General features: G+C 34.7%; 1 protein-coding gene across 1 annotated transcript in view; it reads left to right on the forward strand.

The window, feature by feature from the left end:
- Positions 1-534: 534 nt before the first annotated feature.
- LOC308625870 (protein crumbs homolog 1-like) overlaps positions 535-12,779 on the forward strand; it is a gene marked incomplete at its 5' end in the record, with an annotated part of 181,187 nt that continues 168,942 nt past the window's right edge. Inside the window, 3 exons of the mRNA XM_081250482.1 lie at positions 535-622; positions 8,167-8,338; positions 9,301-9,379. Of these exons, the coding sequence (XP_081106608.1) occupies positions 535-622; positions 8,167-8,338; positions 9,301-9,379 (339 nt within the window). The remainder of the gene's footprint in view (positions 623-8,166; positions 8,339-9,300; positions 9,380-12,779) is intronic.

The raw sequence follows: 12,779 nt of genomic DNA on the forward strand, positions 1-12,779 counted from the left end.
GAAGGAGATTTCTTGCTATGGTGATAAAATAAACATAAAACAGGATAATGGTGATTATGGGTGAGGAAGGGGATGCGATTTTAAATAGTGTGGTCAAATAGGCCTCCTTGAGAAAACAACATTGGAATAAAGACCTGAAGAAATAAAAGAGTGATTCTTGTAAATATCTAGGAAAAGAGAATTCTAGAAAGAGGAAAAAAGTATTTGAGGTCAGTACAATGACAGCAGAGTAGCCAAGGGTGAGAGTAGAATACGACGAAGTTAAAAAGTGAAAAGGGGACCTGACTTGTATGGTGCTCAAGGACTATGGCATTAAAAATGAAAATAAATAAATAAATAAATAAATAAATAAGGGTTTACAGGGACCAAAATGTTCAGGTCAATCAGTCATTACATTCTTATCCTCTCTGGCAGCTACTTGGGGGGTCAAAGTATAACCACAGCTTAATTAATGATTAACACATCAGGAGAGAAAGTTCCTCACGTAATGTTGGTGATGTGTTCTCCAGTTACACTGACACATGTTTGCCCTCCATGGAGAGGCATCTCCTGTCTCCAAATAGCACTGGATGCACCCTGCACAATTCTCTTTATAGCTCTGCCTCTCACTCCCACTTTTGTGGTAAGTAGACCACCTCTTCTTAACTGAAATTTCCATCACTGATTTTTCCAGCATTGTACATAGTCCTACAGAAAAACTTTTCACTTATCTTCTTAAATGGAATAATATGCCTCTGGAAACACCTGTATCACTTATTTAATATAGCATAGTTGTATTGATAAAATTTGTCTCAGGAAAATCATAATAATCAAATGTTAAAAGTGTACAAGGCCCTGGGCTAGTTGTTTTAAGTACATGATTTTACATTGTTATCCCAATATACCTATGATATACCAATAAATGATCCTCATTTACAATGAGAAGTTTCAATGATCGTGTCTGCACTAAATATTAATATAGTCACAAATAGCTGCCACTTCCTGAGGGAGGACCATTAATTCCCATCTCATTTATGTTGGGCTTGGTCATGTGACTTGGATTGGCAATCTAAATATACGTAGAATATTTAAGAAGCAGTGTATGTACCCTTTTCCTTCTTCAACAATGATGGCAATCACCCAGATAGAGGATGCTCCATTAACCTGGGTCCCAGAGTGAAGATAATGTAAACTGGATCTGTAGATCACCTTTGCCATGGAATACAAGTGAGAAATAAGCCTGTGACATGGGCCACTGAGACACAGAGAAACAGGTGCCTTTTTATTATTATTACTGCAACTTAATGTAGTTTGTTATGTCTGTTTAATCCACACCCTGAACCTAAATCTTGATGGTCATTTTAAATATGAATGCAGATTTGTCTAATTTACATATATTAATTTTATGGTATCATTAATATCTAAAGTTCTATATAGGTAGTGAGAGTTACAGTAAAAAAAAAAAGATGTAACTATTAAAAATAGAATTTTGACCTGAAAACTGATTATCTCTTCAGAGAATTTCCAAAAAATTTTTGTTTTTGCATTGGAAGTTTCATTTGCAATAAATCACAGACTTTCCTGGTGTGACCACTCTAAATAGCAGTCACGTAAATAGAAGTTCTGATATGGTATATAAATAAATAAAGTTATGATGTCACCTTGTGAAATGGCTGCTATCTGCCAATTGCTCAGTCCCCAAACTTTTACCTGATATCCAAACAAATACTGAGATAGAATTTCAAACCATTTATTTGAAACTATTTATTTCAAACTTTTTTTTTGGTCTTCAAAAACACTAGGTATTTAGCCAATGTTAGATTACATTTAGAAATCTTAGTTCATCATTAACTGACCCACTAAGACCAAATATAGAAAAATTCAAACGTTTAACATCTGTAGATAGTAAATGTTTGACTATCAAGGATCATTACCAAAAAAAGTATAAATTAGTATTCACAGTGACAACTTGATGAAATTCATTACTTCACCAATATTCTTAAAAACAACTCCTCACTGTAAAAACAAATATTTTAAGTAGATTAAGTTTGTGCTTTGTTTTTCTTTCTTTTTTTTTTTTTAACATCCTTATTGGAGTATAATTGCTTTACAATGGTGTGTTACTTTCTGCTTTATAACAAAGTGAATCAGTTATACATATACATATGTTCCCATATCTCTTCCCTCTTGCGTCTCCCTCCCTCCCACCCTCCCTATCCCACCCCTCTAGGTGGTCACAAAGCACCAAGATGATCTCCCTGTGCTATGTGGCTGCTTCCCAGTAGCTATACACTTTACGCTTGGTAGTGTATATATGTCCATGCTACTCTCACACTCGTCACAGCCTCCCCCTCCCCCTCCCCATATCCTCAAGTCCATGCTCTAGTAGGTCTGTGTCTTTATTCCCGTCTTACCCTTAGGTTCTTCATGAACTTTTTTCTTTCTTAGATTCCATATATATGTGTTAGCATAAGATATTTGTTTTTCTCTTTCTGACTTACTTCACTCTGTATGACAGACTCTAGTTTCATCCACCTCACCACAAATAACAAAACTTCGTTTCTTTATATGGCTGAGTAATATTCCATTGTATATATGTGCCACATCTTCTTTATCCATTCATCTGTTTATGGACACATAGGTTGCTTCCATGTCCTGGCTATTGTAAATAGAACTGCAATGAATATTTTGGTACATGATTCTTTTTGAATTATGGATTTCTCAGGGTATATGCCCAGTAGTGGGATTGCTGGGTCGTATGGTAGTTCTATTTATAGTTTTTAAAGAATCTCCAAACTGTTCTCAATAGTGGCTGTATCAATTTTCATTCCCACAAACAGTGCAAGAGTGTTCCCTTTTTTCCACACCCTCTCCAGCATTTATTGTTTCTAGATTTTTTGATGATGACTGGTGTGAGGTGATATCTCATTGTAGTTTTGACGTGCATTTCTCTAATGATTAATGATGTTGAGCATTCTTTCATGTGTTGTTTGGCAATCTTTATATCTTCTTTGGAGAAATGTCTATTTAAGTATTCTTCTCATTTTTGGATTGTTTTCTTTTTTTTTTTTTTTTTTTTTGTTATTGAGCTACATGAGCTGCTTGTAAATTTTGGAGATTAATCCTCTGTCATTTGCTTCATTTGCAAATATTTTCTCCTATTCTGAGGGTTATCTTTTGGTCTTGTTTATGGTTTCCTTCGCTGGACAAAAACTTTGAAGTTCCATTAGGTCCCATTTGTTTATTTTTGTTTTTATTTCCATTTCTCTAGGAGGTGGGTCAAAAAAGATCTTGCTGTGCTTTATGTCATAGAGCATTCTGCCTATGTTTTCCTCTAAGAGTTTGATGGTGTCTGACCTTACATTTAGGTCTTTAATCAATTTTGAGTTTATTTTTGTGTATGGTGTTAGGGAGTGGTCTAATATCATACTTTTACATGTACTTGTCCAGTTTTCCCAGAACCACTTACTGAAGAGGCTATCATTTCTTCACTGTATATTCTTGCCTCCTTTATCAAGATAAGGTGACCATATGTGCGTGGGTTTATCTCTGAGCTTTCTATCCTGTTCCATTCATCTATCTTTCTGTTTTTGTGCTAGTACCATACTGTCTTGATTACTGTAGCTTTGTAGTATAGTCTGAAGTCAGGGAGCCTGATTTCTCCAGCTCCATTTTTTGTTCTCAAGATTGCTTTGGCTATTCGGAGTCTTTTTGTTTCCATACAAATTGTGAAATATTTTGTTCTAGTTCTGTGAAAAGTTCCAGTGGTAGTTTGATAGGGTTTGCATTGAATCTGTAGATTGCTTTTGGTAGTAGTGTCATTTTCACAATATTGACTCTTCCAATCCAAGAACATGGTATATCTCTCCATCTATTTGTATCATCTTTAATTTCTTTCATCAGTGTCTTATAACTTTCTGCAGACAGGTATTTTGTCTCCTTAGGTAGGTTTATTCCTAAACATTTTATTCTTTTTATTGCAATGGTTAATGGGAGTGTTTTCTTAATTTCACTTTCAGAATTTTCAGTATTAATGTATAAGAATGCCAGATATTTCTGTGCATTAATTTTGTATCCTGCTACTTTACCAAATTCATTGATTGGCTCTAGTAGTTTTCTGTTAGCATCTTTAGGATACTCTATGTATAGTATCGTGTTATCTGGAAACAGTGGCAGCTTTAATTCTTCTTTTCCCATTTGGATTCTTTTATTTCTTTTTCTTCTCTGATTGTTGTGACTAGAACTTCCAAAACTATGTTGAATAAGAGTGGTGAGAGTGGGCAACCGTGTCTTGTGCCTGATCTTAGTGGAAATGGTTTCAGTTTTTCACCATTGAGGATGATGTTGACTGTGGGTATGTCATATATGGCCTTTATTATGTTGAGGAAAGTTCCCTCTATGCCTACTTTCTGCAGGGTTTGTATCATAAATGGGTGTTGAATTTTGTTGAAAGCTTTCTCTGCATCTATTGAGATGATCATATGTTTTTTTCTCCTTCAATTTGTTAATATGGTGTATCACATTGATTGATTTGCATATATTGAAGTATCCTTGCATTCCTGGAAAAAACCTCACTTGATCATGGTGTATGATCCTTTTAATGTGCTGTTGGATTCTTTTTGCTAGTATTTTATTGAGGATTTTTGCATCTATGTTCATCAGTGATATTGGCCTGTAGTCTTCTTTCTTTGTTACATCTTTGTCTGGTTTTCCCATCATGGTGATGGTGGCCTCATGGAATGAGTTTGGGAGTGTTCCTCCCTCTGCTATATTTTGGAAGAATTTGAGGATAGGTGTTAGCTCTTCTCTAAATGTTTGCTAGCATTCACCTGTGAAGTGATCGGGTCCTGGGCTTTTGTTTCTTGGAAGATTTTTAATCACAGTTTCAATTTCAGTGCTTGTGATTGGTCTATTCATATTTTCTATTTCTTTGTGATTCAGTCTCGGCAGGTTGTGCTTTTCTAAGAATTTGTCCATTTCTTCCAGGTTGTCCATTTTATTGGCATAGAGTTCCTTGTTGTAATCTCTCATGATCTTTTGTATTTCTGCAGTGTCAGTTGTTACTTCTTCTTTCTCATTTCTAATTCTATTGATTTGAGTCTTCTCCCTTCTTTTCTTTATGTGTCTGGCTAATGTTTTACCTTTTTTTTAATCTTCTTAAATAACCAGCTTTTAGTTTTGTTGATATTTGCTATCGTTTCCTTCATTTGTTTTTCATTTATTTCTGATCTGAACTTTATGATTTCTTTCCTTCTGCTAACTTTGTGTTTCTTTGTTGTTCTTCTTCTTTCTGCAATTGCTTTAGGTGCAGGTTTAGCTTGTTTATATGAGATGTTTACTGTTTCTTCAGGTAGGATTGTATTGCTATAAATTTCCCTCTTAGAACTGCTTTTGCTGCATCCCATAGGTTTTGGGTTCTCGTGTCTCCATTGTCATTTGTTTCTATGTATTTTTTTTCTTTTATATATCCTCTTTGATTTCTTCAGTGATCACTTAATTATTAAGTAGTTGTGTGTTTTGCCTCCATGTGTTTTTATTTTTTACAGATCTTTACCTGTAATTGATATCTAGTCTCCTATTGTTATGGTTGGAAAAGATACTTGATACAATTTCAATATGCTTAAATTTACCAAGGCTAGATTTGTGACCCAAGATATGATCTATCCTGGAGAATATACCATGGGCACTTGAGAAAAATGTGTATTCTGTTGTTTTTGGATGGAATGTCCTATAAATATCAGTTAATTCCTTCTTGTTTAATGTATCATTTAAGGCTTGTGTTTCCTTATTTATTTTCATTTTGGATTATCTGTTCATTGGTGAAAGTGGGGTGTTAAAGTCCCCTACTAGGATTGTGTTACTGTCGATTTCCCCTTTTAAAGCTGTTAGTATTTGCCTTATATATTGAGGTGCTCCTATGTTGGGTGCATAAATATTTATAATTGTTATATCTTCTTCTTGGATCCATCCCTTGATCGGTATGTAATGTCCTTCTTTTTGTCTTGTAATAGTCTTTATTTTAAAGTCTAATTTGGCTGATATGGTAATTGCTACTCCAGCTTTCCTTTGATTTCCATTTGTATGGAATATCTTTTCCCATCCCCTCACTTTCAGTCTGTATGTGTGTCTAGGTCTGAAGCGGGTCTCTTGTAGACAGCATATATATGGGTCTTGTTTTTGTATCCATTCAGCCACTCTGTGTCTTTTAGTTGGAGCCTTTAATCCATTTACATTTAAGGTAATTACTGATATGTATGTTCCTATTCCTGTTTTCTTAATTGTTTTGCGTTTGTTATTGTAGGTCTTTTCCTCCTCTTGTGTTTCCTACCTAGAGAAGTTCCTTTAGCATTTGTTGTAAAGCTGGTTGTTGGTGCTGAACTCTCTCAGCTTTTACTTGTCTGTAAAGGTTTTAGTTTCTCCAACAAATCTGAATGAGATCCTTGCTGGTAGAGTAATCTTGGTTGTATGTTTTTCTCCTTCATCACTTTAAATGTGACCTGCCACTCCCTTCTGGCTTACAGAGTTTCTGCTGAAAGATCAGCTGTTAACCTTATGGGAATCCCCTTGTGTGTTATTTGTTGTTTTTCCCTTGCTGCTTTTAATATGTTTTCTTTGTATTTAATTTTTGATAGTTTGAATAATATATGTCTTGGCATGTTTCTCCTTAGATTTATCCTCTATGGGACTCTCTGTGCCTCCTGGACTTGATTAACTATTTCCTTTCCCATATTAGGGAAGTTTCCAACTATAATCTCTTCAAATATTTTCTCAGTCCCTTTCTTTTTCTCTTCTTCTGGGACCCTTATAATTCGAATGTTGTTGTGTTTAATGTTGTCCTAGATGTCTCTGAGACTGTCCTCAGTTCTTTCAATTTTTTTTCTTTATTCTGCTCTGCAGTAATTATTCCCACTATTTTATCTTCCACGTCACTTACCCGTTCTTCTGCCTCAGTTATTCTGCTATTGATCCCTTCTAGAGTATTTTAAATTTTATTTATTGTGTTGTTCATCATTGTTTTTTTTCCTCTTTAGTTCTTATATGTCCTTTTTATATGTTTCTTGCATTTTCTCAATTCTATTTCCAAGATTTTGGATCATCTTTACTATCATTATTCTCAATTCCTTTTCAGGTAGACTGTCTATTTCCTCTTCATTTGTTAGGTCTGGTTGGTTTTTACCTTGCTCCTTCATCTGCTGTTTGTTTTCCTGTCTTCTCATTTTGCTTATCTTACTGTGTTTGGGGTCTCCTTTTTGCAGGCTGCAGTTCCATAGTTTCTGTTGTTTTATTTTGTGTCTGTCCCCAGTGGCTAAGATTGGTTCAGTGAGTTGTGTAGGTTTCCTGGTGGAGGGGACTAGTGCCTGTATTCTGGTGGATGAGTCTGAATCTTGTCTTTCTGGTGGGCTGGTCCACGTCTATTGGTGTGTTTTTGGGTGTCTGTGGCCTTATTATGATTTTAGACAACCTCTCTGCTAATGGCTTGGGTTGTGTTCCTGTCTTGCTAGTTGTTTGTTATAAGGTATGCAGCACTGTAGCTTGCTGGTTGTTGAGTGAAGGTGGGTCTTGGTGTTGAGATGGATATCTCTGGGAGATTTTCGCCATTTGATTTTATGTGGAGTTGGGTGGTCTCTTATGGACCAGTGTCCTAAAGTTGTCTCTCCGACCTCAGATGCACAGCCCTGGTGCCTGGCTGGGGCACCAAGAGCCTGTCTTCCACACTTCTTTTGGGAAGTCTGACGTCTTCTGCCTGCATTCAGTGGGTGTTCTATAGGAGCAGTTCCATGTTTAGATGCATTTATGATGTATCTGTGGGGAGGAAGTTGATCTCCACCTTTTACTTTTCATCCATCTTCTCTGTCCCCTTTCCAGATTATTTTTGGAAGGCTTGAAAGAGACTGCTTTGGGCTCTTCTCTATAAAGCCTAACTCATCATCATATGGTCCTCCGGGTAGGGTTAGGGGAGGAAAGAAATATATATGTGCTTTGATTTTCTCATTCATTTTAAGTTAGTCTGAAATTTCATAGACCTAAACATGTTTAACTTTGAAAAAATGTTCTTTTTCACTATAAGATGTCAAATTATCTTTAATGGAGGGAGTCCGGATTTCTTGGTGACGTTTTCTATAATGAACAAACTTTTGAGTTTTGCATTAAATAGCCTGGTGTTTTGTCTTGTCTCTTCTAATGTAGTCATCGATTGTGAAGTAAATATAGATGAATGTCTATCAGAGCCCTGTTTCCGTGATGGAACTTGTATTGATGGCATAAATCATTACACCTGTGACTGCAAGAGTGGGTTTTTCAGAACACACTGTGAAGCAAAGGCAACTGACTGCCCACCACATCCTCGTCTACATGGCAGGTAGCTATTTTTATTTTTCTATGATTTAATCGAAGAAGGCAAATTTAACTCACATATTTAAAACTGAATCTCAAGGAAAAGTTGATAAAGTTAATTTTAATTATGTTTTTTCATAAAACAAGAGCTAAGTACAGTTAAGATGACAGATGCTGCCTGTTTAACTTAATGAAATGCACTGATACATTATCTCTGCCCTTCTTTTATTTCTGCTCATTAGCATAAAGTAATTTTCAGTAAATGTGGATTAATTGGACTTTAATAACCTTAAAGGTAATGCTCACAGTAATAGTAGTAGCAGGTAGGATGATGAGAGATTCTATTATTTGCTCTGTGGAGGGATGATATCACAAACTTAGTATTTAAAATGTTCCTAAATAAACCAGTTCTTTCATCCCTATGTGCAGATAAGATATTTTTTGAATCTCTTTATGGAGTTGTATAATAACTATTCTGCTCATGGATATAATATTAGTTTATGCAAATCTAGAGTGGGGATATTTCTAGAAGATGCAGGTGACAAGGAGGGATGACTCAAAGAGGCACCCAGCTGCCTTACTCAGCACGATTTTTCTTTCCTAGTCTTGCCACAAACTTTGTAAGCCAGAGAGGGAGGATGAAGATGGGTAGTACACGACAGTGCCATTTGGCCCCAGCTAATTTCAGTTTCCTACATAATCCCTAGACATACTATTTTTTATCTTTTCAAGCTGTTTTTTTTTTTCTTTCTTTCCATTGCCATGGGGAAGATGGGAAAAATGAGAATTGATTTGTTCTTTCAGTCCAGTCACCTTGAAGGATAAGAAAGTAGAAATAGACTCTGCCTTCTATTGCTCATGGGAATGTGTTTTTTAATTTTTTTTTAACCTGACCTGGAAAAGAAAAAAATAAATAAACAGTGAACTCTCTTGAAAGTATGCTTTCATTGTCTTACTTATTTTTTTAAAAAAAATTATGTGTTTCAGATGCATAGATTTCATTGATAAGTATCAATGTTCATGCAGTGCAGAATGGACTAGCTCAAGATGTAAGATCAAGATTAATGTAAGTTTTATAATTTTTAATAAATTTAAAGTAATTTAAAAGAAATACAAAACAGGTAGCAGATATGTGGTCCTCTCAAAGAACCCATAAGACTTTTGGTCCACACCAAAATTCCTTGATATTTGGTCCTGCCCAAAACGTTGTGAAAGGGCCCAAGCATGCTCTTGGAAATTTTGGATAGGACCAACTATCCTGTGGGAAACAAGCTATTTGCTGTAGGTCTCAAAATCATTATTTCATCAATTACTGATGATTTAAGTGCCTCTCACCTTTCCTTTGGAATTTTTTTTGTTTGTTTTGGAATCTTTGCTGACTCCAAACAAAACTAAAAATCATAGCTTCTTTCACCTCCCCCTGCTCCGTCTATTGGTATCAAAACTTCTGCAATATGGAGTCCTCAATCAACTAAATCCTGGAAGTGACCATTGTCCAAAGAGCTCAGAAGTCTTATGATTTGCCATCTGTCTTCCCCCCTCTGATCTTAGGACACACAGGTGTCTGTGGATGTGTAGGGATGAGGAGATTAAATGGATCCATACACAGCAAGGAGAAAAATAAGTACTGGATGGATGTACCAAGAGATGGGTACATGTAGAGAACCTCAACATCAGTAACACTCTCAGAATCTGTCTTCTGATCTTCAGGCATATGACCTGATGTGATTGACACATGCTATTTTATGTGGAATGTGTCATCTGATGAGAAGTTTCAGTGACCTGAAGTTTAAGACCATTCATGGTGGATGAGAATCTCATGTGTCTTCCTGGATAATGGGAAGTTCTTCCAGGTCCTTCCTGGCTGACAATGACATGTTAAAGGAAGGAAGCACAGGCACTAAAGACAGCCTTTGGCATTGTGAGACTATGAATATTTTATTTAATTCCTTCGTGTCTCTTTCCTTTATCAGTAAAATACAGTTCCTATATTGCAGGATCATTGTGTGATGATACATATTGAATGTGGTTGATACTTAGTAAATTATTTTTTTGGAGGGAGAAACAGAATTGAACTGCAATTTTGCTAGTTACCTTCTATGTGGTCTAGGACAACTTACTTGCAATCTGAAATCATGTTTTATCTATTCAATGAGGGTAATCATAGAAAATACCTCTTAAGTTGTTGTGAGAATTAAATTAGATAATGCAGGTAAATCAACTAGCACATATTTTGACACATTTTTGAAAGCCTAAAAATTTATTGACATTTTGTGGATTTGATTCTAGATAGTGAAAGACACACTTGATGTGGAGAAGGAGATGTTGTAATTAATAAATTCCTTGGTAGAAGATGAAGGAGGCATGTATCTTGTCTACACTGTTGCATGTGTTGCCTGTGATAGCCTCCAAAACCCTGTCTCTTGGTAGTGCAAATGTGGTATTTGTCTTCTGAATTAAATATATAAATAAAGAAATGTTTTCTTTCATATATGAATTTGTATATATTCTTACCCTCACACCCAGTATTATGAGAACAATTGTTTAATTCTACCTATATGTTTCTAGATGGTTTTTCATAGTATTTTTATTTTAACATAAAGTTGAACTCATCATGCTCCTTATTCAGTGACTTTTGGCTTCATCTAGTGTATCTTAGGGACCATTTCATTATAATACATCGAGTCCTGACTCAAACTTTTCAGTAGCTACAAAGTGTTCCAAATAAGTGTTGAGGAACCACACTTATTTAATGAGAGTATGTGCATGCCAGCTTCCCTAGATCTTATCAAATGAAATCATTTTTTTAAAAATGTTGACTAATTTGATGAAGAAAACATAGCATGTCATTATTTTGATTTATATTTCACTGGCTTATTATGAATATTGAGCACATTTCCATATGATTATTCCTCACCTGTATTTATTTGTTTGAGCCTTGTCTACTCACAGCATTTGAATAATGGTATTTTTCTTTTGACTTGCCTGCCTTTTTTGGTTTTTATATACTATTTAAAATTATGGATAAAATCCACTAGATTCTGCAAAATTACAAATCTTGCCCAGAGTGTGACCCTTCTTTCTTTACAAAACTTGTAAGATTATGAGATTTTTGTATTTTTCTTTACCTTTTTCTTTATGATACTATGCTTTGCCTCTCTCCTTAGAAGGTCCTTTTATACAGCAATATTTAAATTATTTTCTTATATTCTCATTTATTACAATTTTATGATTAACAACACTTTTAGTCATTTAATCCATTGTGAATATTTTATTATAATTGATAAAAAGAAATCTAATTTCATTTTTTTCAAAACTATAATCAATTTTCCAAGAACTTTTAGCAAAGTATCTATTATTTCTGGATTGTTTTGGTATGCCTCATTTTTTATGTACTAATTCCTATATATGGGCCAATTTTAGGACTATTTACTCTGTTTTTCTTCTTTTTTAAAATCTTACCTGCCATCTATATTAATTATTATAGTTCAATAAAGTTTTTTAACTGTCTTTTAACAAACACTGTAAGTACATTCCAAATGTAGTTTTGGTCATTCATTCTGTAAATATTAAAAAGTATTATTTATGAAAAACCAAATTACAGTAATTATCAGATATAGCTCCTGCCTCACCAGCTCCATCTGGAGATATGGATAAGGGTTATAGATATGTATCTTACTTAGCTCACCTTTTTTTGTAACTTTCTCTATGTTGCAATGCCCAGATAACAGCTTCTGAAGGGCATTCATGGATTGATGTTTGAGTCTGTCTTTCTAGTCCAAAGAAACAAAAGCAGTGGTGAAACACAGGCAGTACTGATTGAAAATAACTCTCACATCAATATGTATCTGAAGCTCCTGGGAAAGTGTAAAAGCAAAGTTTATATTAGGGTTTAGGAGGGAAGAACACAAGCAAAATTTTTTGTTGTCAACCTGATAATTTGAAGCAAGCTTAAAAATGTTAGAACTAATGCTAAAGAAAAGCAAATGCATGATTGGGTATGGAATGTATGCCATGGTTAGTGAAACATGTAATTCAACTCTGAGTACACAGAAAAGAGAGTAGAGTAATACAGAAATCATGTATTTCCTTTTCTACTTTGTTGGGACTGAGAAGGATAAATACTCTAAAGGAAAAGTGTTTTGTTTTGAATATAAAATTATGTGTGTTAAGTACTAAAATGTTAAAAAAAGATTCTAGAATAAAAAGAGTAATACATTCTCAGTTGAAGAAAAACTAAAAAACTAATCATGTGTAGAAGGACTAAAGGAAGTTTTCTAAACAGAAAGGAAATGAACAAAGAAAAGAACTGAATGTGTGTGTGTATCTGTATTTCCTCAAGTGTAAGCTGAAACTTATAAGGGGTTTTTATATAATAAGATTTTTACCTTTAGTCTACCATATACATTATGTACATTTTCTCATTTTTTGTTAATGTTTAATTAGTATATAGTGGATCTAGACAT

Source organism: Mesoplodon bidens (assembly GCF_964165515.1).
Source record: "Mesoplodon bidens genome assembly, chromosome: 12".
Lineage (NCBI taxonomy): Eukaryota > Metazoa > Chordata > Mammalia > Artiodactyla > Ziphiidae > Mesoplodon > Mesoplodon bidens.